General features: G+C 41.2%; 4 protein-coding genes across 7 annotated transcripts; 1 reads left to right on the plus strand and 3 right to left on the minus strand.

The window, feature by feature from the left end:
* Positions 1-788: 788 nt before the first annotated feature.
* Positions 789-6,770, minus strand: prph2a (peripherin 2a (retinal degeneration, slow)). Its single transcript, XM_074662734.1, has 4 exons — positions 6,190-6,770; positions 4,495-4,741; positions 1,631-1,808; positions 789-1,059 (listed from the first exon to the last, which is right to left on the minus strand). Exons 1-4 carry the CDS (start codon positions 6,768-6,770, stop codon positions 1,028-1,030), a joined length of 1,038 nt encoding a protein of 345 aa, XP_074518835.1. The 3' UTR covers positions 789-1,027.
* A 2,203-nt stretch (positions 6,771-8,973) lies between these two features.
* Positions 8,974-10,515, minus strand: tbcc (tubulin folding cofactor C). Its single transcript, XM_074663368.1, has one exon. The coding sequence runs from the start codon at positions 10,428-10,430 to the stop codon at positions 9,387-9,389; it is 1,044 nt and encodes a 347-aa protein (XP_074519469.1). The 5' UTR covers positions 10,431-10,515; the 3' UTR covers positions 8,974-9,386.
* Positions 10,516-11,436: 921 nt separating this feature from the next.
* Positions 11,437-19,676, plus strand: bicral (BICRA like chromatin remodeling complex associated protein). Of its 4 annotated transcripts, none has more exons than XM_074662729.1 (13): positions 11,437-11,605; positions 13,733-13,780; positions 13,968-14,013; positions 14,327-14,375; positions 14,499-14,564; positions 14,757-15,986; positions 16,071-16,119; positions 16,203-16,243; positions 16,325-16,374; positions 16,481-16,626; positions 16,720-16,814; positions 16,906-17,008; positions 17,099-19,676. In XM_074662729.1, exons 3-13 carry the CDS (start codon positions 13,973-13,975, stop codon positions 17,572-17,574), a joined length of 2,346 nt encoding a protein of 781 aa, XP_074518830.1. In that variant the 5' UTR covers positions 11,437-11,605; positions 13,733-13,780; positions 13,968-13,972; the 3' UTR covers positions 17,575-19,676. The 4 variants fall into 4 exon arrangements, with proteins under 4 accessions (XP_074518830.1, XP_074518831.1, XP_074518832.1 ...); XM_074662730.1 differs by lacking the exon at positions 11,437-11,605 and adding an exon at positions 11,686-13,055; XM_074662731.1 differs by lacking the exon at positions 11,437-11,605 and adding an exon at positions 11,686-11,865.
* A 225-nt stretch (positions 19,677-19,901) lies between these two features.
* Positions 19,902-23,732, minus strand: LOC141784829 (uncharacterized). The gene is made up of 5 exons (XM_074662733.1): positions 23,350-23,732; positions 21,573-22,958; positions 21,379-21,489; positions 21,127-21,243; positions 19,902-21,027 (listed from the first exon to the last, which is right to left on the minus strand). Exons 1-5 carry the CDS (start codon positions 23,357-23,359, stop codon positions 20,999-21,001), a joined length of 1,653 nt encoding a protein of 550 aa, XP_074518834.1. The 5' UTR covers positions 23,360-23,732; the 3' UTR covers positions 19,902-20,998.
* Positions 23,733-24,237: the final 505 nt, after the last annotated feature.

Here is a 24,237-nt window from a genome sequence, read left to right on the forward strand (position 1 = left end):
AAAGCTGCTTAGGCCTCTTATCTGCTCAGCGCAGGTTATGTGCTTTGGTCCAACAAAAATACCACACGGAGTTGGCCTCTTTACTTTTCATGCTGACTCTTCACAGCACCCCACACCCCCTCACCCCACCCTCATCTGTATTAACTGGGAAACATCATCACAGCTCATAAATTCATGGATCTCAGCCGTTTCATAGAGGACTGTGTTAAAAGATAGGAGATAAACAGAACTGTCCTAGTTGCTATTTACTGATGCATGAGCTGAAGGGATCAATGGATTTGTTTCTTGCTTCCTCTGCAGTCAGAGGTCATTGAAGAGCTCGTTTAAGACAAAAATCAGGTTGTGCATGAAATTAGCATGAAACATGCAACTACAGAGCAACTTTCCCCCAGACTTGCTTACTGCAACACACACGCACAGACTGCTTCGCACACACACACATGTGAACATGTGAAGAGTCATCCCATGTCCATGTGAAAGCAGTAATACTGTAATAGCCCTTATCCTATTGACTTAATCAGGAACCCTGTGGCACTCACAGCATGCCTTCACTTCTTGATCTCAAGGTCGATTTAACACCACGTCTTCATTTCACTGTCGGACCACATCTTCTAAAATCCTTTATTTGTTTTTTTACAATAAGGAAAATCTCTCTTTTGTTCTACACAGAAGCCGAAAAAATATGGAAAACAAACTTTACATGATTAAATAAAAGATTTAGCTTAATTACATTATTTAAAAAATATTTTTTGTCATTTCTACACTATGTACAAAGACAGCAACCCGTGTGTTAGAATATACATACATGCATGTGTCAGTATACAGAGACTGATGCAAAAGGGAAACTTTCATTATGATCTGGCATGTTAATACAGGGACCAGGAGCTGAGATTTAGCTGCCGATTTCTGTCGTCATCACAGGTTTGGAGTCTGCCCTCCTTCTTTCACATCCAGTTTAAAATGCATGACTTTTCTACCACTCATTCAGAAAAAAAAAACATCGGAATGACTTATTAAATTCATATTTTTACTCCATCTCAGGAGCTTTTCCAGCCATCGCTGTGGGCGTAGTTGGACAGGAGAATGGAAAAAAATCTGAACTCAGGAGGGAGGATCTGTTCTTGTTTTGACTTTCTACAGAACCAGCTACGAGCCAAAACACTACAGATGGATCACCAAAAATAAAACACAATATTTCCTGGGCTGTCTCTCATATGCACCTCTGGCATTCATAACTTTTATCAACAAAAAACACATTCAACTTGTCTTTTTTGGTATCAGGAGATACCCAGACCCAAATAAATGGAAACAATCTCTTTAAAGGTGTGAGATGGATTTGATTGGTTGGGAAACCCAAAAGAAAACAACTCATCCTATAATCTCTCTCTATGTTTGAATACACAGTTTATAATTATCAATGCAAGGAGTCTGTTTGCAAGAAGGAGTCCATTTAAAAAGGGCTTGATAGCAGAATATGTGTGTGGTGTCTACATAATAAACATTGGTAGAAAAATGTAGCATTCTCACATGTCCCCTTCAGCTCCTCTTCACGTGGGAGTGATGTCAGTTTTTTTTTTTTTTCCACAGGATGGAGGGTTAGCTCAGCTCACTGTAGCAACCGCTGCCTCACCTCCCTCCTCCACCTTGCTGCCTTTGCCCATGGCCTTCATTTTGGCCATGATGTCAGTGAACGTCTCCTTCACGGTCTTTTCCAGGATCCAGCCTTCGCTCTCACTCTCCGGGTCATCGGGGTTTGCCAGGGTGGACAGGGAGGAGTCCACGTACTGCAGGCCGATGGTCACTCCGATCTGAAACAGACAGTGACAGACGTCAGATAAAACTGGAATCACAGAAACAACCTCTAAGGAGCAGGGCAAGATATGAGTCAGGCCTCTTTGCTACTATACCACAGAAAACAACAGAAAGAAATCAAGCTGCTGAAAAATGGCTGGGAACAAAAATTCCCTGTCTTATAGGAACATAGCTTTTCACAAGTCCTTCATAAAGTCTCATCATCATTTAAACTGGAGACTGATAGTGCCAACAAGAGTCTGCATAGAAAGCTATACTGATTCAATCGGATTTAAAGCTCCTGTGGGAATTATTTTTTGGTTTTAAAAGAGATTGGAATTAATAGTGATGTCTCTTTATGGCCCAAAAAAAAGCAAACAAACCCATTCACAAGAAATATGACTTTTTCTTTATGGTGGTTTTTAATATCTAAGTCGAGCTAATGATGATTAGCTCCCTGCTGATGGTGACTTTTCTTGAACTACAGCAATGATTTTTGAATTGTGATATATTCGACTACCAACATAGAAAATGATGAGTTTTTTAAATATCATTATGGGGTGTTGAACTTTAATTTAAATTGGATTGGACAGCAGAAAGAGCAGGAAACCATGTTAGAGAGCGTTCGGGAGGAACTATCTGCTATGTGGACCACAGGAGTGAGCAATGAGGTCAAACCAGCCCCTAATACTGAGATTTTTTTGTAAAGAAACACTGATGATGTATAAACAAGATAAAAACAGTCAAAATAGTTTTGTTGGCACCAAAACTGACACATACTAAAAGTTTCTCACTGGAGCTTTAATCTTTAGACAAATTTGTTGGACAAATTACATCTTTTTAGATAACTTCCTACAGTAAAGTGTATATAAAGTTTCTCCATACTTTCAATTAATTAATTAATTGATTATGAGATGCTATCACATTGATCAGTCATTTAATTAACTCAAAATGAGATGGTTCATTTAAAACTAAACAAAACAAATTTCATAAATTGTTGGAGTGTTACTACAGTATATAGTTTGTCTGTTCATGGATCATGCAAATGTGAAAACATGGTGGCCATTTTTTTTGCCTGATGTGTGAGTTAAAATAGGTAACACCTGGTGAGGTGTGAAAAAAAATAAAGAAAAATTATCTCCCACAATCATCAAAATAAGATTAAGCCATATGATCTCCTCTCTAGGTATGTGGAGGTAATTTAAGATTGTTAGCAGTGATCCAAAACCCAGTTGGGAGTTCCAGATCCAGGAAGTGGGTCTGTCCTCACCAACTGCCTAAGCTTAACCCCTTCGTCCCTGTCCGTGTCACAGGAGCTTGCATAACTTCTCTTAAGTCTTCCTGCAACTGTGTGCCTCAAAAGCTCTCAGGAGTCCAGGACTTTAAGGAACAGGTCCACCTGCTGGATTTCATGATCGAGGAGTTTATCCAAAGAAAACTCTACTGTCTGCCTGAGGTGACAAACAAACCCAGGTCACAGAGTTCTACGGATTTATCCGTCTGTAATGGATAACAGATTCTTGGACCTGATTGACAACAACAGATTTGAGTTAAGGTCAGGGCGGGATGCCATTTGGCTGCTCCAGGATTAACATTTAGGCACAAAGTAGTAGGTGAGATTCTCCAGGTAAGCTGCAGGTAAAGGTGGCGTAGGGATACCTGGCAGTGTGGCAGGAGGCGGGTTGACTTGTTTGGTAAGGATTAATTGCACACAGATGATGGTAGAGGTGGAGTGTGAGAAAAGAAGTGCCAAGTGGGTCAGATTTGTCCTGCATGTTTATACACAGGACTGTCTCACTATGCTACCAGGACATACATATCCTTACTCAACTTTCCATGGGTGTAAAGGTCTGAACCGTGTGAAATGATGTTTGTACAGAGTTTGACAGTCAAAAGCTGGGTCCACATTCAGCAGCTTAATTGGGAAGTTATGTAGTGGTCACATTAAAATTTGAACATCAGTCTTGGTTCCCTGAGTCAACGTGACATGGGGAAACTCAAACTGATACCTGCGCTGATAATGTCCTTGACAGCTAATGTCTGAGCTACAAGTGTTTGCACATTTATGAGCTATGATTTTATAACATTGATGATTACCTTTAAGAGTTTTAATTATTTTAATTCAATAAAGTACCATTAAAATAGATTTACAGTTAAAAACTAGTTTCTTGGTTAACTTGTTTGATAACTTCTACTCTACAATTGATGGGGAAGTCATTAACAAAGATAACCAATGTTGCTGGTTGCTTTCTCTGCTGAATCTTAACTTGAATAGCAGATTTATTTTTTTTAACATAAACTGAGTTAAGTGTTGTTGATTTGATCCATGCGTCTCTTAGTTAAGGGACATATCCATCTGACTATTTTCAGGTTTGGCTCATCATAAATAAATAAAATTATGCTTTATGGGGAGGATTCACTGAGTCAGTTTTGTAAACATCCAAGATGGCTGCCTCATTGTGGAATTTACCATCAGACTGTTAGTTAAAACATAAACAGTTAACGTTAGCTATGAAGTGATGTTACTACAAAAGTCTGTTGTAAGCTAGCTCAGCTAGCTCAGCAGTCTAGCCCATGTTTCAAAGCTCTTGCTTGATTGGATGGAAATGGAAAAAGTGGAATGAAGTATTCAACCCTTATGTGAAATTGACTGTTGTTTCCATGCTACACCTTTGTTTGACATTTCATTTTGTGTTTCCTGACCTCCAGCAAAGTAACCAGCAGCACCAGTGCTCCAATGGTGTTCATCATGCCTCCGTAGTAGGACAACAGAGCCTCTCGGCAGCCACGGTTCCAAACGTTGAGCTCCTCTGTGTAGTGGTCGTAGCTGTAGTGGGCCGTGTTGTTGGTCATCTGAAACTGGATGCAGGGCCTTGGGGAGCTGGGGTTACAGCAGCTGAATGGGACTCCATCCATCAGGTACTGTCCATCCACGTTACTCCCGATGCGGCTAAGAGGATGAGGCACAGTGACATGTCAAAGTCATGTTATGATGAGGTGAAGGTGGGATTAAAGGTCAAGAACTTGAAGGCCTATATTTGTGGAGTGTGAAGGCTAAAAGTAGCAAAGTTAGGCATGCTTTCTCCCAAAACAACAACAGTTGGTCCTTTTTTTATTTGCAGAATATTGAGTATTGTCTCTCTTCAAAGACCTGCTTATTGCACATGTAGAACATTATTAAGACTTTACTTTTGCAGATGGAGCCAGATCATCTTGTTCTTGGCTGATAAAGTGAGCAAATGGTTCTTTTTAACAATATCAAAGTGTGCATGACAATTTGTCAGTAATCAGCTGTGATTGATAGTTGTGGGCCAATGGAAAGACCTCATAATTGGATCAATGACACCAAAGAAGGTCAGATATGGACAAGTGATTTCTACATCCAAACAAGAATAACGAAAGTGCAAACAAGGAATTTGGGTCTGTAGACCAGGATAGAAGAAACAGCAAATATTAAAACTGTACAGTTTACTTTTAAGAGATTGATAATCATGACACTGATTATACTGATATTTGAAGATCATTAAGAAAGTCTGGATAAGAAAAAAAAAAAACCTTCAAGGAATTCTTTGGAACATTTTCAAGTCTAATCCCAAAAGCAACACGTTGAAGCAGTTGCTTTTTAGATTAGACTCCAATGACCTAATTGACTGACAGCCTTCACAACCATCCCCTGGCTTGGACCAGAAGTCTTTTTTAAATTAAAGGATTAGCTCTCCAATCCCATGATGCATTCTGGTATCACTGTAATCGAACAAGCCAAACTTTTCACGTTGAATTCAAACATGAAACCCCAAACTTTTACTTCTCCATGCTGACCCTGGAGTGTTTCCAGATACCCAGCTGATTGGAAAAGACAGACACTTAAGGAACATGGACAGTGTAATCCCTCAGATTAAACACTAATTGAGTGTCAGCACCCAAACTACTTCATTACATTCCTTGCAGAGAAAGCAGACACTTGTTGCTCCATTAAAGATAAAGTCTCAGTATATTTGGTTGGTGTTAGTAGGTATGGATGTCACATTTTGCCAGACTAGAGCGATGTTCTTCTAATCTGACTCGTGCCTTTTTGACCTCATACCTTTTTCTGTTTCTAATCCCTCAGGCCCCTCCTCCTCACCTTATCCATAAAACTGCCTAGTAACCTCTTTCACCTTGGCAGCCCCAAATGCCACCATTTCTGTGATGCTAATCTTCAGTGAACGAAAGTGAATAATACACCTGCCTTGACCTACCTTCACCTCAAATCCACTTATGCTCCCACCTTGATTCTTTCAGGTTCAATGACAATCCCTTTGAGCCAAAGCATCCAGTCCAAAAATCACTGGGAAGATCTAAGATCCATAACTTTGGAAAGGGATCATGGGGGTTGTAGTTTGAGGTGTTTTCACTTACTCTTTGACTTCCTTTGAACTGAAGTCCAGGTAGCGGTTGCTAACCCACTGAATCTCAAACCAATCTCTGTAGTTGTCATTCCCACAGCAACGAAACTCCATCTGCATCTGGTCCAGAGTCCTCTTCATGTAGCAGCGACCTGGTGTGTCAGTATCCTTGTAGAACTTCATCCCGTTCCTCAGCCCTTCAGCCAGGGTGAACTGCAAAGGGATCCTCATCACGAGACACAGCAGGGCCGTCACAAATAGCAGAGCATTGAACCCCACGCAAAATACCAAGAAGTTCTTCAACATGGGTTTCCACTTGGCAAACTTGGCAGGGTCTAATGAGTCGTAACAGATTTTCCCTCCAAAGGCGTTGATGCCGCAGGCTACGAGACCCATGAATATAAGCAGGTTAGGTAAGAAGTGACTCTCGTTGTTGTCCATGAGTTCTGATCGTTTCCGCAGCTCGATCTTAAAGAAAAGGCCCATGCTGAAGACGAGCACACCAGCCATTACAGCAAACCAGTACATAAACCAGACAGTCTGAGCGAGCTTTACCCGCTTCTTCAGATCGAACTTTACCAGCATCAAAGCCATGGTTCAACCTGTGGAGTGTTCCTACCTGTGAGGAAGAATCAAATAAATTCAAAAACAGCAAGACCTCCAAGATTTCCAGAAAGTCCCTTTTATTCAGTTTTCTCCAACGGGCCAACCTGCAGTTCCCTGTCTGTTTTCTGTCAGGGTCTGTTTCAGCTGGTCCACCAGTACAGGACAGAAATCAGTTCAACCTGTAATCCATCCCACAGCAAAAGGGCGGTGAAGAAGAGCCCAGGAGGACCTGGGAATAGTGCTGGAATGTTATTTCTCCAAAGATATCTCCTCTCCCATTGTGACAAAAACTTCACAAAGCTTCTTTTTACCTGGATTTGACTGATTTTCTGTCTTTAACACACAGGTGAGGCTAATTGCGATGCTTCGTTCTCCTTGAGAGGTGGAGGATTGCCGAGGATCCTCTTGATTAAACTCAAAGTTGCAGTACGTCATGGTAAGCCCCTGTAAGAAGCCTGATCCAATTTACAGAAATCCCTCTCCACAAGATGAGCCTGATCGTAAGCTTCTACCAGGGGCTGTAATTGGTTTGAGCATTCACGTGGTCATGGTTTCCTTGATCAAACGAACCGGGGGCAGTGGGAGCATCAGCTGAAGGCTGTCAAAGAGCAAGAAAGTGGAGCTAATAATGGAGCATTCCCATTCACAGGTAGGGGTCCACAAGTTCAGCACAAACAGGATGTCCTACCAGTAGGGCTAATCAAGCCCTGGTTACCCATTCACAGAAACAAATGAGCTTTCAGGCTCACTTTACAACTCCCTGTACTGCCCCTGAAAAAGTCATGTTTGAATGCACAAAAAAGGACACAACTTAAAAAGTGATAATGTATGGGGTGGGTCTGCAAAGCTTTGCTTTACACTTTCATCCAACAGTGCAGCTCTCCAGACGCTCTCATTATCTCGTTGTCATGTGCTAACTACACAAATTAAAACCTACTCTGTTCCAGGTACAAACATCAGGCAGCTACTCCTGCAGACTAAAGCCATGTAAATCCTTAAATGGTTTTTGTTCTGACAGCTTATGTTAGATCTGAGAGCTACAAAGACACTTAATCTAACATTACCGCAGATTGGATATTGCCCATGTAGCATGCATTTATGTGTCAAATCGAACATGTGTGATCTATTCCTGTTCATCTTTAAATGCTTTTCTGGTGTAATTATTTAATAAGAATTCAGAGAAAAAATCAAGGAGCAATACGGAAAAGTGACCTCTGCCTCTGAGCTACTCCTCGTGTATTATCATTGTTATATCATTGTCCAAGGTTGCTAATGCCAGAGTGCAGGTCTTCGGTTTCTGCTTGCAACCATATTTTAGTATTTTTACATTTTTCCTTCAGTCATGTTTCAGTCTGTCTTTGTGTGGTCTCAATTTCTGTTGTTTCATGTCTTCTCATTGTTGCAACGATAAATATAAAAATAGATAATAAATAGTTTGAATACTTCAATGAAATTTATTAAAGCTTTTAAGTAAATAAATTTAGACTGCTTACAAATGCTGCCCTGGGAGCGTAAACGGTCAAGATTCATGGAGTTAACCAAGCCAAGATGTAGGGGTACCTTTAAGGATCCTCTCTGAGGATGTGTTTAGTTTTTAACACCATTTTTTGCCCCTTTCACAAATGTTTTGCCCTTTTCACAAGCCTTTCACAAATTATGAAGGTCATTTTTTTTCCAGTAATATTTAAGTCTCATCTTTCCCACAACTGCTGATAAAATGATAAAATATCTCAAAATTAATAAGCAGGAGTTTGAAGAGGCTGGAACATCCAGTGACTAGTACCTTGTGATTACATCTCTCAAGTTTAGGGTTTGTTTAGTAACTTCATCTCAGTGACTTTTCTGCCAATAACAGCCAAAGTTGTGTCCCTTTCTTTGAGTTTTTGACATTTTTTTTAAGTTTGGCTATTAGAACAATGTGCAGCCTAAAAAGATGTACCGGTATTCTAAAGAACTGTGACACTGAATATTTCTCTGACATTTTTTAGACTCAAAAGTTATGTCAATAACTCAAAACAAACAAGCTGGAAAATATTCCTCTATTCTCAAAATAAATTGTTTTAAGCTGTGTGATTTTAAACATGTTTTAAGGTAAAAATGTTTAAAATATCTCACCATATTATCAGTTTTTTAGATGCACTTGTAATTCACAGGTTGATACAGACATTTCACACAAAAACACTGGGTTCAAGTTACAGTCAAGCTCAGTTTATTGGGTAAAATTTGCTTTGAATTTATGCAATTGAATAATAAAAACATAAACATTTTACCATCAAATTGCATGTTGTAAACCGCAAGAGATATGTACTATTTTTAAATACCACACAAGGAATATCATCAGATGTAAGAATAAACTGCTCAGTAAGTGCTGATTTTGGCTTAAGTTAGAATCCTCTTCTGTACCACAACCTCTATAATTTGGTAAAACAGGACATGTGGATTATTCCAATTTAGCAGTTTTGCTCAAAACCGTTTCACAAAGTTTTTGAAATCGGAATGATGAAAGACTAAAATTCAGTGAAACACATTAATTTTGAATAATAACAAGATTATCTTTGTGCATGCCTCAGCTGAAATATTTTTATTTGGATTTAATGTCTATTTCTAGGGGTCCCAATTGGTTTTCCTGTCTGCTTCTGGTATAACAGTCCAATTTGGTGAAGGTGTTCCTGCAGCAAGCCAGTTGAAGTCATCCACCTCGCTCCAGTTGTTAAGGTTCTGGTCAAGTCCTGACACAGCAAAGTCCTCCTCCAGCGTTGGATAAGACCAGGAGAATGGTGCAAAGCTCACTCCACGACAGTCCTCTATGATGGCCCGGCTTGTGACATGAACATACACCTGTGTGTCAGTGGTGTTGTGGGTCCTCAGCTGCTGACAGGGGAAGGCTAGAGTACTGTTTTTACACTGGTCGATGAAAACTGAGCTGGACACTGGTCCACATAAGATCTCGCAGCTGTCAATATGCTTCAGGTGCAGCGTGCTAGGAGACCCAAACAAACGTATCTTGCAGTTAGTCAGATGAGTCAACAGCACGTCTTGTTTGAGGATCTCCTCAGCTTTTTTTGTGAGACAAACATTGTTCATATTGGAGAAGCCGCACTTCTCAGAGGCTGTGGATCCATCCACTTCTGAGCTACCAGATCCTGCAGGTGTACCAACATCAGGTGGAGGCGTGTCTGACGCTGGTGCTGAGGCTTTATCTTTTGCTTTAGTACGAGCTCGAAAGGCAAACTTCTTCTTAGGCAGACCCTCCTCTCTAGTCTCCGCAAGAGAGTTTTGTAGTTTCTGTAGAGCAGCTTGGGCTTGCCTAAGGTCGTAAGGCTTCAGGAACAAAGTGCTATCACTGAGAAACTTCTGCAGCTGATTTGTTTTGACCGTCGCCTCCTCCAGCCTCTGAGTAAGCACAACCCGGTCAGCTCCAGAGCAGCTGGACAGTAGCTCCTCTATGGACTCCCGCTCTCTGTTGAAAGTGCTGAAGAAGTAGTCTCCCTTTTCCTCTTCGACAGCCTGACTCGCCTTCGCCTCCTTCTTCCGCTCCGCATCCTCTATTCTCTCTTGGTGCCGCTTTTGTAGACGCTCCTGTATTTTGGAGGCACCAATTTCGCCGGTAAACCCGTTTTCCTGGTTGATTTCAGCAGTTGCATCCATGTTGGTTACTGTCAAGAGTTCCAGTAATGACGTCACTTCCACTTATTCGTTGTTGCTGTTAGATGGCGTCGTTAATCAAGAGCGCCACCTGTTGTATCGGAGTCTCAGGGCAGTAATGCCTTCACCAAACAACGTCCAAATTGCAAATAATGTTTGTTTGCATTTCATGTAAACGTCTCTTTCAATGGTTTATAGCCTCTATTAAAATGGCAAAATAAATATATGTAGCGTTTAAATGTGACACTCATTCGTTTAAATAATCTTAAGAAAATGTTTGGTTATAAAATACGTTATTGTTGTTTAACTTTTATGTATTTAATACATTTTAGTTTAAAATGTTTTAAAAACAACTTTTTGCATTGATTTACGTCATTTTTTAATTTAACAGTCAAGATATATACACAAAACCCCCTGCAGCAAGACACAAAAACAAGACAATCTACCAAACGACAGAAAAAAAAGAGAAAAAAAAGACCTAATACTGACTTCCAGATCTAATTAGGTACAAGAATACGGACATCACTGAGAAAAAAAATATTTAATGTGAAAAAACAACAAACCTTTTCATTTGACAGTATTTCATCAAGTCACATTAAATACATTTCATTTCAGGTTTAATACTCTCTAGGATTGCAGTTTAAAGGAAAAAAAAGTAATACAAAAGGAGTGTCTGTAATATGATATAATGTTTTAGGGTCAAACTCAAAATTCAAGAACCAGTAATGCAACTGTAATGCTTTGATTTTTATGCACGCAATAAATTGAGTTCACTTGAATTTGATCAATTCCTCGCATGATTCCCACGTATGCAGAAAAAAAAAAATGCTTGACTGGGGTGATGCCTTCATAAACTGTCACCATGGTGATACCTGCAAAACGTCAAGGTGTGGCAGATACATCAGAGGCCCGCCCTCTACTGTTGGTAATGATTATTCTAATAATAACATTATGTACAATTCATGAAGATATTTAAGCAGGTTATTGGGATTTATATCAAAATGGCATTATTTCATTAATAAATTATTACATTGTGTTTTATATCATTTAGATTTCAACGGTCATATGCTCTCGTGCTAGAATGATGATTTGGGTTGCCTTGTTCTGTGCACTACCCCTACAACCCGTGCGGTGATGGCGAGGAAACCCCGTTGACAAGGCACTGCTTTTTCATGACGGTGAGTTTCCCTTTGAGTGTATTATAATTTTGTGATAAAAATTTCAAGGAAAAAACACACACAACCTCCTTCCTCCCTTCCTTCAGGGAGGGAAGAGAGTTTGAGCGGAGAGAAAAATCTATCCGAGACAGAACAGGGACAGTGAGAAAAATATATGAGTGGGAGAGGGAGAAGGAGGAGGAGGAGAAGGAGGGGGGAGCAAATTAAAAGTTGCCAAATGGAGATATTGGGTTTCAAGAGGAGTGAGACAGGAGTAAAGGGTTTGCCTCTTTGAGTCGTCTTTATGTTTTGCTAATCGGGATTAATATGTATGCCTCGACACGGTTTGGTCCTGCAGGTTTTTCGACGGATTCTAGCCGACGTTTTCAATATAGGCGTCGTCTCCACCGCGGCTAGCTAACAAGAACAGGCCGGTGTTTATCTGTAAAATGCTGCGGAGTCTGGAGATCTTCACGAACAGAACAGGGTCCAGAAACCCCCCGATCGAAACGCGTCGACATATCGAGACAAATGTGACGTTTTTCATGCTGGCAGATGAGCTACATAGAGGACAAATGAAAGCCTCCCCAACAGAGAAAGAAAGATCACGTCAGCGACGACCAGTCACTGGCTGGACGACGGGCGTTTTGTGCTGCTTGAATGCGATTATTTTTCTGTCGATTCAGTCTATTTTTGGAAATAAAACTTGCAAGCTGTACATTAGCTGACTTACTAAAGCAATGGCGACACCATACAGTACCAGTAGCAGGAGCAGAACGGGGGTGGTTTGGTATGCGTCGAAGCTGCATGCTAGGGCGGATTTCGGACTACGACAAGGAGCCTTAAACAACAAAAACACACTGTCTTTTCGTGCAAGATAGCTTTAATTAATGAACCCCTATCAAGTTGAAGGCTTTTTTTGTCGAGATACTGGTATTTTTGTTGCAATATCTTCATATCGTATAACTGTTGAAATTAAATTTTAATAATAATTCACTAAACCTGTTTCATCTAAGTGCGGCATTCAATGCTTTGGTTAGCTGTTGGCTTCATATTTTCCTTAGACTATCTAAAAGAGAAAACTCGAATGTTTTTCGTACTTTAAATTGAATTTATGCACTTTCTTCGAGGCTGTCGAAAATAAAATGTCCTCTTTATCATTTGTGTTGTATTTTTATGTTTCAACGTAGAGATTTCCTATTCATTGTTCACATTTAAAGGACAAAGGAGCCACAGTTCCTGTTGTTGCATTCCCCTTTTAACGACGAAAATGTACGGTATTTGTTACCGGTGTTTCACAAAGCCCTCAATTCTTATCATACCGTTAAAATCAGCGTATTTCCCTGTGGTTCGTGTATGTTTAGCGGGATTTAAGAAACATATTCTACACTGAACTCTGTCGTCCTTTGTTCTCTTCGGACCAAAGATGGAGGCTTAACGTGGCTCAGTTGTAAAGACAGCCCATGTCATGGTAACAGCCATTTTGTGGTGTTGCAGTTGTAACATTAACACATCCGCAGGAACACAACCAACTGAAGTCGATGAATTTAAACAGTACGACACAAGTACCCAAAAGACCACAGTGTGTTTGAAATGCTGCACATGTGATTGAACAACTTTTGGTTGATATGTTGAATTATGAAAGGGTTCCAACTTGAAGCATACTCAAACACTCATTAAACAGAACTATGCTTTGTCAAATTACTGTTCATACCCTCATTTCTACTCTCTCACAATCCAGTATAGCTGCATACGTATGCTGGTTTACTCAACATAAAGCCAACACCTTTTTCAATATAGAAACACAAACAACATTCAATATAAAAATGGAAGAGGGTGGAGTTATTTACACTCAGCTGCCCATTTTCAGACTCTACTGACAGCCAATGTGGGACAGCAAAGCAGGGTAATGGGTGGGAGTTTGTGTGTTAGACAAACATCTGTAGGAGGGGATGAGGGTCATCATGCCTTACACTTACACAGGTCTCCTGTAGTACTAAATAACAAACCTGCCCCCCTGGTCCTCTCAAACCTACATTTCACACCCATCTCTATTTCTGTCTCTTACTTCACTCCCTCAACACTCCTACACCCTTTAGCTCACTTGCATGTTTTTATATCTTACTAAATGCAGTTCTCACCCTGCAGCTTGGGAAACAAAGGTGTGACTGAATCCATGCTTCCTGTTGGAGATCTGTGAGTGAGACAACATTCCAGAAAGCACACAAAGCTTTTATAACTGTTACACATAAACTTATTATCATAAGTTATTAACATGTGCATTAGTCCACACAAATAATAAAAAGAAATCAATCAAAAAATATTAATTTTACACCTGACTTCCTGTTTCAATCAATCCCTTTGTCACGCCCAATTGTTTTAGGTGTCATGGATGATGAGGACGATCGCCGTCTTCTGGATATTTTAGGGTAAAAACCTTTTAATGAAACTCTACATTTGTCCTTAAATTTTGAAGTGTGTCCTTTAGTGTTTTGCTTGATTAGTTTTCCAATATCATTAGATATGCATCAAAACAAGTATGTGCAGAACATTTCCTTTTAGATTCAGGATGATAATAAAGACCCTTTCAAAAAATGTATTGTAATGTATATTCTGCCTCAAAATGACAGTCTGTATGTATTTTTAAACCAGATATGAGTCAAATGTATATATTTTGTAGTTTTAGAAATGTCTTGAGGGTAATTCCTGAAATCTAAGTACTCCATTTGTTGTCCCTTTTAGAGATGTGGATGCATTGAATGACTATCTCCATGGCAGCAACAGCAAGTCTGTGAGTGACTCTTCAAGAATGTAGATCCTTACAAAGTTGTCCTGAATTGTTTCCACCCGCACTTTAATGCAAAAAGGAAGGAAGTCCACTTATTCACTGTCTTGCTCTGTTTTGTTTCTGCAGATTGAGGAGGATGACGTGAGAAATGCAGCCTATGGGTCAGATGGATCTCTCTTTGCTAGCGACACAGTAAGTGATGAACAAATAGACAGGATCTGAGTAGATCAATTTCTTGTATATTTGGAACTCCCACATGAATGTATTTTTTCTTTTTTTCTCCTGGTTGTAAACACATCATGGATGGATAGATAAATCTACAGGGAGGTCTTTCTTGTATGCAGCTCACATGCTCACTGCTTATTCTCCCTTTGCTTTATTCAGGCTGGCTCCAACTCCGGCCTCAAGGATGGCTCCTCTTCAATGGGTGAGTTTGGAGAGGATTCAGCAGGGGCAGGCCTCCAGCTTTCCAGCAGCCTTTCATTTATCGAGGATGAATTGGGCCCGGAGACGTCTCCTGGAGGGGTGGACCTCGGGGGCGAGGACCAGCCTTTTGACATCCTACAGAAATCTCTCATGGAGGCTGACATCACGGAGCAGACTTTGGCCCAGGAAGCCTTACTGGACTCCCAGCCAGCTCCCACTCTGGTACAGGCTCCTGCTCCTGTTCCCTTCCAGTCCCAGCTGGTTTCTGGGAGTTATGGAGGGGGAGTGGGTGTGGTCACCACAGCGACAGCTGCGTTTCCTGCAGGACAGTTCCTGCAAGGGGTATCCCAGCTGCCCAACGGCTCTACCCAGCACATCCAGGTGTTGGGCTCATTCGGGTCAGGTGGTGGGGTGATGACTCTGAGCAGCTTGGAGAGGACTCCACAGATAGTGTTGAGACAGGGGGCGCCTGTAGGGGCAGCAGCGACCACAGCAAGCGGGCAGGTGTTTGCACCAACACAAGGGCAGGTAGGCTTACCTTTTAAAAACATCCCTCTTCAAAATATCATCATCCAGAGAGGCCCAGGAGGCACTCAGACTCTTGTCAGACCCATTCAGCCCAAACCCCTCCAAGCTGGGGCTCAGACCATCTACAGCCTTGGTCCCACCTCCATGGCTAACGTAGTTAACGCTAACACTGCTACACCAGGGGGTCAGTACACAGCTAACGGCTCCATCATGATGCAGCCACCCATGGAGCAACAACAAGCGCAGACAAACGTAACATCAGGACAGTTTCTGCTCACTCCAGCCAGCACCATCCACAATGGCCCCGCAGACCCCAACTCCAACACCCTCATCACCAGTCAGAACACGGTACAGATCATCGCAGGGCAGAACTTCACGGCACAACCAGGTGGCCAGCTCATCCTGAATCAGGGAGTAGTCAGTGGGGGGCAGGTTGGAGGCACCCAAACATGGACAGGAGTCTCCTGTGCGAGCTCCACCCCTATGCAGACAACGTGCACTCCAGGGCGACTGACTCTGGTTGGTCCGGCGACGACAGGAATTGGCGGTCAAAGCCAAGTGTCATCTAGTCCTGTTCAGCGCCTTCTAGTGACTCAGACACAGAACTGCACGTCTCTTTCTCCTTTACCTGGAACAGCAGAACAGACGGACTACAGACAGGTGTGAACACAAATCACTGCTTCATATTTTTATTCTACTTCTAAATCTTTTTGTGCTATCTGACTCATTTTCATGACATTTCAGAATGCTTCATCTCCTGCGCTTAAACAGGCACAGATCAGCAACATCCAAGGTAGAAAACACTGATGAAATAATTTGAACAAGGTGTTTTCAAGGCTGATCTGACTTACTGAAGGTGCTTTTTATCTTGTTTAGGTATCACAACTCTGGCTCAAGATTCAACGCTAAACTCTCAGGTATCAATTCAGTCTTTCACTCCAGTTATGTTTGATCAAGGATGAGCAGAAGGGTTATCAAACATTTGGCTATCTTTGTAGGTCAGTGCTCAGAAGAGACCTGCCCTTCCAGCGCTCACAAGAGGAGGAATGTGAGTATGATTTCTCTCTTTTGATAAATGTTATTCCATCTTAAGTAAGTTTAGTTTTCCATTAAGAAATTATTGACACTTGTCTCTTTTTCTGTCACCTCTGTAGGATTTTACAACAGTTAAGGAAGGACCACGCAGGAGTACAGACGTCAGATCGGCATCCTTTCACTTCATTCAACGATGCCCTGGAAAAACTCCTCCCCTACCACGTGTTTCAGGGAGCGCCACCCAGCAAGGAAGAGTTCTCACAGGGTACAACTTTCCTCCTTGTTACGTTACACAAATAACAGCATGTTTACGGCTGCTGGGAAGGAAAAAATGCAAACATTTATTATTTTTCTACAGTGGATGAAGAATTCGAGGTTGTTGCAACTCAGGTGTTGATGAGGACTCAGTCCATGGTGAACAAATACAGACGGCTGCTCATGGTGGAAGCTGAGGTTGAACACGCCTGCAATTTGCTGCATACATACAAGTGTTTCATGTTACAACATGAGCAGAGTTAACAGGTTGGAAATTCTTTCTTTGCAGCGATTCAGCCCATCATCAGAAATGGTGATGATTGACAGGACGTTCAATCAAGAGGAGCGGGGGAACCTGACACAAGACAAACGCATGGTACTAGTGGACCCAGGTAAAGAGTTAATAGTACTAAACTTAGTAACTATGTAAGAAGAAGTTGGATATGTTAAGGATTTCTGGTCTCTTCTTTTTCACTTGACAGACAACTTCTTGGAAGACTTCTGTTGTGGTGTGAAATCTAAACACTTTCAAGATCCCCTCCCCTCTCAGCGGTCGCCCATCTCAAGTAGAAATCAGTCAGATAGAAGCGCCACAGAGCCACCATACAGGACAGATTCCCAGCCCGCTTATGGAGACCCGGGAGGGGGCGGGGCTTCAGGTGCAGCAACAACAGCAGATAGACTCCACCCTCCACACTTAGACAACAAGCGAGTCCTAGAACTGAAAAGAGCGCAACACTACGGGTCGAGCGGTGCTGGCAGCAACACCCTCACAGTCAACAGTTATCCCCACGGTAACCCGTCGCCTTTTACAGCCACAGCAGGAGGACAGACGCACTACCAAGGGTCTCAGCACCCAGCTGCTCAGCCGCAGTACCCGCCTCCGCTCAGCTCACCTGCTCACCCCGACACAGACTCTGCTCTAGAGGCGGCAGTCAACAGCATCCTGGAATGTTAAGACTGAAACTCCTTCATCCCTGATGTACGACTTCACTTCTTTTATGAGTTCATATTTTTTTTGTGTTACCCCCAAAATCCAGTGTGAAGAGAGGCTAACTCTTCTTTTACGTCTTTGTGTTACTTTCTCCGGCCATGTAGAGTGAGTTTAGGTCTTTTGTGTTGGGTATTTTAGGAGTATGCAGGCATCAGATGTGCACTTAAAAAGACCTTTAAAGATCCGGGAGTGTGTGCAATGACAGAGACGAACAGATGGAAGGTGTTTCGTTTATTTTAGTGTTTTTAAAGAGGTTTGGTCCCCTCTCTTCACACACATCCTTAATACTTTGTGCCAGTTGATCACCCCCACTACCTATGCTAAAAACAGGGATGAGGAGGAGGAACAAATAACGACTGTGCCTGATTCTAGGTTTTATTTTGAAGTGTTTACATGAAGAAGCTCTATTCAAAAAAGGTCCTTTAGCTCAGCTCCTTCCTGCTTTACGTACATGCAGTGCACACAAATGTGCTTTCGATCAATGCTTCAGAGGTTTCTTTACGGTGAGCCAAGTAGAGACAAATTGCACTAATCGCACTGTCGCTCATTTCAGGAACTATATGTTGCTGTTCATTGAACTCTAGGCTAAACAGAATGTGAACCAAAATCTCTTCGCCTGCTTTCAGCTGCCTGCAACAGGAAAACCTCTTTCTTCAACCAGTCACACAAACATTTAGAGAAGAAACCCACGTTTTCTCATGCTTAAGTCACATTTTCTTTGGCATTTTTCTTTTGTACCTTAAAGGTACGCAAGCCCCGACACAGACGCCGAAAAAATCTCAATCTTATCATTTCACAGCGAGTTTGTGTCCGGGGCGATCAGTCCTCAGATTGAGGAAACTATGTTACATTATTGTTTTTATTTAGACTTTTTATTTCCTCAGTTTTAGAAACAACATAAGAAAATCTGACTGTTTCTGTTGGTTGTGACATGTTCCCCTTGCTCTCTGGGGTATTTGATTGTATGTTTGTCTGCCTTCTGCATATAATGATATATTGAACATATCTATCAATCTATCTATGCTTTACTACCGTGACATTTCTACCTGTGTGTGTCGATCCCCACACACACAAGCACACACACACACTGTTATAGGTCTATGTTCTCCTCTACTTCGGTTGTTAAATTGCGATACCATTTTTTCCTGTGTTCAATGTTCACTTCCCAGTGTTTCTTTTCAGGCGTTTCTCATATTTCCTCTCAGCAGCGCAACCAAAATGCAAAACAGGAGAGAGTGTGATGCTGTCCAGAACCCCTTTGGATATTGAAAGCGGTGTCTCGTCTGTAAACTGACTCCTGCTATGGTCCAGTTTGTTGAGTTTCAGATTTTAAGACCCAAAAATTTCCGTATAGTAATTTGCGCAAAGTGTATTCATAAATCCTGAATATTAGCTGTGCATTTCTGTAAAATTAGTGCAAACACATCACAGAGATCTCTCCAATAATGTGTCAAACTGTTGATTTTGGACAGGGTCACCTCTCTTCTGTTCATGTGTCTGTGAAATATGCTTGCCAATATGCTACAGGGCAGACTGAAGGCCTTTAATATGTGATAGTAGGTTTTGTGTTTGACTGCCAGCGGCCACCGCAGCCCACCTGCATCTCTGCCTCTAGACCTCTTCTAACTACCAGTGCACACTGAGAGAACTGGGCTCTCCGCTTTGATAACAAATCTCTAATGACATGTAAAAGCCAAGGGGGGAGGTTTGTTCTTCACTCCCTTGAGTGGTTGCTGCAAGACTCTGTGCCTCTTTAGCACTTATATCCATGGGAAAGTTAGTTTTAGACTTGCACAAAGTCGGGTTTTGTCCAGCGTTGTGATACCTTGATGCATATCAGTGTCTTGAGGGCCTGCTAGGAACATACTGTGCTTTCTCTCTCCTGTTCTCAACGCAGAGATGCGTTCTTTCTGCCTACATTTTCACTGTTGTTTCGTCTCACTTGATTTGTATAGTTTGTTCTTTTTGTATAAAAATGAAAAGTGAAACACAAAATATTTATAATTTTTGTATGAAAACAATAGAAGAATGTAAAAGAAAAATGAGAGGAAATGCAAATTATTTTTTATTGTGTTGGCGTTGGGAAAAGTCGTTACAAAAATACCATCATTCTTCATTTGTAGCTAATGTGTGTTCACTACAGCAGCAAGAAGAGTCAACAATAAATTCATTTTGAATACAATCACAAATGGGTCCAGTCCAGCTGAAAAACCTCCTTCAGTGTGTCTCCATTACTATTCTGTAAGTGCTCACATGCTGGCACCGACAGACTAAGCATGCATAATACCATCATGTGACAGAGGAAGCGTTTGTGTAAGAAAAACAGGACTTTAACCCTCTGCTACACAGATAGGATCTCCTCCCAGAGACTCTGATGTTGGGATATTTTCAAATTTTATGTTTTGTAATATCTGGGCAGCAAGAAAAAGATCTTTATCGATTTTGAAGCTGATGTCCCTTTAATCCCCTTGTAGACCACAGTGCCAGAGCCTCTGCACAAAGGAGCAAAGAAAACTCTGCATAGCAAACCTTCATCTGCTCAGCCTCTTTGACTGAAGTAACACAACCAAACAGGGACACCTAGTGGAGCTCTGGGAAACACAGCAGGACTGACATGCATGCTGATGACAACCAAATAATCCTGATAAAAGTCATGTTGAGTAGTTCCCTGGTGAACACCTTCCCTTTCTTAGACAAGATTAACAGCAAATAAACAAAAATAACAACAACAAATGAATAAATAATTAGAAATTAAACACAAGACATGCAGTGGCTTCATGATTTCAGTTTAAATGCCTTAAAAGTTGGGAAGGTCAGGTGTTAACCTGCTGGTAGAAGAAAGGTCTTCCTGCGGTTAAAGGACTCGGACTTCTTCACTTTCTGCTAAGAAGTTATGGCTACATATAGCAACAGCCGGTTAGCTTAGCTTTACATAAAGGTTGAAAAGAGGAAACGCTTAGAATGTCTATGTCAACAAAATCTGGCTCACAGCCTCAATAAACAACACTTCACAGCGCTTCAAGTATCTTATTCAGGGGAATTTTCACTTTTGGGGTTATCTGAGCAGATGCCAGACAACCAAGTCTAAAGGAAGTTGCTGGTTGCAGAATTATAATCATCCAACAGCTAGGTGAGGTGTTTATCCTGCTGCCAGTCTTCATGCAATGCTAAACTGAGCTAAAATGCTAAAAAATGGAGTAGCTTCTGAGTAACAAATTGTCCAACTGCATACTACATTTCGGACCAGAATCCAAATATAATTTCTTACACATCAAACCTGTTCAAAAGCTCATATTAGTAAGATATGGTCTGAAACTTTAATCCATGAAGCTCCTTCCTTTGCTTTTTTTTCCACATTCAGAGTCTCTTGTACAATCTCCTCTCAGCCTCAGTGATGCTTCCTCCAACGATCACGTTCTGGGAAAAAAAAAAAAACACACATCAGCACAGTGAGTTGTCTCTAAACCTCTGCGTACACAAACCAACACATTTATCCTCTGAGAGTGATCCACTTACTGATGTGAGGGTAACTCCAGATGTAGCTGAGCACACAGTACCCTGCTAACAGCATGCCCACTCCGCCTACACCGCCTTTCTTTACATTGATATACTTCTTGTAGTACCACTGCCAGCCTAATGGAAATACAGGAGAAGAGCTGTAAAGCTAACTTTCATAATATCAGTACACATCGGAGTGTTTTTAAATAATGTATTGTACATTTTTATGATTACAGTACATTTTTATATAAAGAGGCTTGCAGTGTTCACCTCTTTGCACCATTTCAACCACATCTCTTGGATGAGTGGGAGCTCTGCAGACAAGCCACTCAGGTAGCTCCCTCAGTCTCACCTGTCCGAGACTTCGCTCTGCTGGAGCAACTGCAGTCAAAGGATCCCATAAAACAATCAATGCAGTGAAAAAGCAAAATCAAGCACAGTTTTTTTTTATTTAATGCACTGACCTTTGGCCCCATTCTCAGCTGTGTTTTGTCTCCTGACCTCCAGCTGTGATCCACCATCAGATCTCAATCCCTCCTCCCTCACTGAGACAGTTTGTGGGGTGGAACGCAGAGGATGAGGGCTGGAAAACTGGACTAATGACGGTGATATGGCGAGGAGTCCTGTTTTGTATGGACCTACCTTCAAACTCTCATTAATACTGACTGAAAAAGGAGGGGGCGTGGCTTGTTTCACCTGCGATACAGGAGCTTCAGGTGAGCTTGTTCCAGACTGAGAGGAAACATTCTGTTGAAAAGGGATTAAAGCTGCTTGTTGAGACTTGAAAATTTCTCTTTTAACTGATTGTATCTCTGTTTGTTGTGGTTTTTTGATGTGCAGCTGGTCTGGCGTTGTTTTATATGTAATCAAAGAGCTGTCTTTATTCCCTATTTGAAGTGCAGGACTGATTTTGCTTTTCAAACCATCAGTAGTTTGAATCTTGCTCAGAATGCTTGGCCTGCACATCTGACGCGTGCCGTTAGCGCGGGCTAATGTGGTTTTAACATCCTGAAGCGTAATCCTGGCTGTGTGACCACTTCCTGATTTTGAGAACATCTTATTCACAGACAAATCTGCAGCTTCCTCCTCATTTTCTAAAAGGAAGTCGTCTCTTAAATGCAGCTTTTCTGCAGTTTCTTTAAGATCCAGAGAGGTATCTTTGGTTGTCTTAGCCTTTTTCTTCTTTGTCGCCCTCAGATTGGATGCATTTTTGGTTTTGGAGTCTGTAAAGAAAAAATCAGAGCTGGATGTGTCCTTCACATGTTCTTTGTCAAAATGAGTCTTTGATTCAGTCTGTATATTTATCCTGGAGTTTACAGGATCTGCTACATGTGGATTTGAGCCTAAAGGAAGGTCTTCTGTCACAGATCTGATCCCCTCCACTGAAGCCTGTTTGGATTTTGCTGCCTCTATTAAAGCACGCAGACTCTTCTTTTTGGACCCGGAGATATTTGGAGATTGTGATGGGGATGGGGAAGAGACAAGTGAGGTAGAGGAGGCTATCTTTGCAGTCTTGATTAGTTCAGATAGCTTTTGCTTCTTTTTCGTGGATGATGAAGATAAAACAGAACTTTCAGATGCTGACTGTGGCGCGATTGTGGGTACTTTTGATACCTCAGACACCTTTTTGCCCTTCTTTGATTGTGGTTTTGATACTACCAGCGTCTGTGTTGTCTTGTTGCCATCTGATCTTGGTTTTGATGAGTCTGCAGCCAGCCATGAAGAAGGTGGCGCTTGTTTTGCTGAAACATTGTGTTTGGTTGGAGGTGTTTTGGAGCTCGATGCTGCCTTGCAGTGTGGCAAGTGACTCTTTAGTCGTTTGTATGTTTTTCCACAGAATGGACACACCTCTGAGGAAGGAAAGAGAGGGAAAATTAAGAAGTGAAACACACTTTTTTATGTTCACATTTGGGTAATTGTCTGGAAATGTAGAGTACATTTACCTCTTAACATTTAGTGTACTATAAAGATTTAAACATATTGCACAGTGAGGCATCAAAACAGTATCAGGTCCCTTAGCCATAAACTCTTTGACTTTTTTCCTAAAACATGTATGACTGAATTAGTTGCTTTCTAACTTTTGCTTTTAGATAAGCTGGTTGTATCTTGTTCTGGTGTATTTAATCATCGTGCCGTCCAGTTTGCCAACATAAATAAAATTATAGACTCTTGCACTATTTGTTGTCATCGTGTCACGTGGTATCTAAGCTCCTGTGAATCAAAAAACATTGCGACACTTACCAGAACTCATTTTACACGCGGCTGTAAAACATCCAATCAGGGTGAATCATTCTCCAAACTTCTTTACAGGGAAGTTTAGGGAGTAAAAAAAAATTATTTCAAAGACTTCACTCACGAGAATAAACTTTTAAATGCTTGAGGAAAGTCACGTTTTTGCATTCAGGGTCGTTATCAACTGTTACTGTACGGAAAGTCCCTTTAGGGAGCGGAGTAAAAGCCTGAACGTAAATTGCGAAACTTTCTACATTATTTTTATCAATAGTATTTTGCTCTGTTTTAATTGCAACCTATAAAGCTCACGTAAAAACTGTCGTCAAATAGTCTTTTTTTGATGTACGAAAAATTAATGTCAGGCCCGTGTTACCAAAATAATCCGTTCAGTGGGCGTGACATCGGAACTGACGTAGAAATAAGAGACGATTCCCTCCTGACTACTTCCGCTATCGCCGAACACCAAACATACCAACAAAATTTCAGTTAAAGTCGATAACATATGATGAAAGTAAATGAATTACTACTCAAGTTTGATTTATTTGAGCTATACATTTGTGAAATCTTGATTACATTGTACGACTGAGAGAAAAATGGACGGCATCAAGAAAAACGCTTTTTGTGATCTTTGTAAACGGATGCTAGAAAAATAATTTGCATTCAGTTTAAAAAACCAAACCCCCTTTTTTAAGTTAAATCTGAACACCAACAGATAAATCATTTACTTTATGTCATTGCACCAGCTGTGTCTGCTTAAAAAAACTTAACTGAATTTTACATTTTATCCAAAATGTCAATCTTAAACCTGCATATTTATAGAAACTCTGGACACAGATTTTACACTGTAACTCTGTCCTGTTAAATTGATCCATTATTGTTGTACTGTTTAAATATTTA

Source organism: Halichoeres trimaculatus, unplaced genomic scaffold (genome assembly GCF_033239565.1).
Source record: "Halichoeres trimaculatus isolate MK-OKI-2021-1 unplaced genomic scaffold, fHalTri1.1 fHalTri1_scaffold_23, whole genome shotgun sequence".
Taxonomy (NCBI): Eukaryota; Metazoa; Chordata; class Actinopteri; order Labriformes; family Labridae; genus Halichoeres; species Halichoeres trimaculatus.

What these genes read in the sequence shown, in the direction of transcription:
- prph2a (XM_074662734.1), bottom strand. Translation starts at nt 6,770, where the DNA reads ATGGCTTTGATGCTGGTAAAGTTCGATCTGAAGAAGCGGGTAAAGCTC. An exon ending in TGCTGGTTACTTTGCTGGAG is followed by an intron (nt 1,809 to 4,494) that starts GTCAGGAAACAC and finishes TGTCTGTTTCAG; the next exon opens with ATCGGAGTGACCATCGGCCT. An exon ending in CAGCAAGGTGGAGGAGGGAG is followed by an intron (nt 1,060 to 1,630) that starts GTGAGGCAGCGG and finishes CTACGCCCACAG; the next exon opens with CGATGGCTGGAAAAGCTCCT.
- tbcc (XM_074663368.1), bottom strand. Translation starts at nt 10,430, where the DNA reads ATGGATGCAACTGCTGAAATCAACCAGGAAAACGGGTTTACCGGCGAA.
- bicral (XM_074662729.1), top strand. Translation starts at nt 13,973, where the DNA reads ATGGATGATGAGGACGATCGCCGTCTTCTGGATATTTTAGG. An exon ending in CTCTCTTTGCTAGCGACACA is followed by an intron (nt 14,565 to 14,756) that starts GTAAGTGATGAA and finishes TGCTTTATTCAG; the next exon opens with GCTGGCTCCAACTCCGGCCT. An exon ending in CATGGTACTAGTGGACCCAG is followed by an intron (nt 17,009 to 17,098) that starts GTAAAGAGTTAA and finishes TTCACTTGACAG; the next exon opens with ACAACTTCTTGGAAGACTTC.
- LOC141784829 (XM_074662733.1), bottom strand. An exon ending in AGCTGAGAATGGGGCCAAAG is followed by an intron (nt 21,490 to 21,572) that starts GTCAGTGCATTA and finishes CTTTGACTGCAG; the next exon opens with TTGCTCCAGCAGAGCGAAGT. An exon ending in CTGGAGTTACCCTCACATCA is followed by an intron (nt 21,028 to 21,126) that starts GTAAGTGGATCA and finishes TTTTTTTCCCAG; the next exon opens with AACGTGATCGTTGGAGGAAG.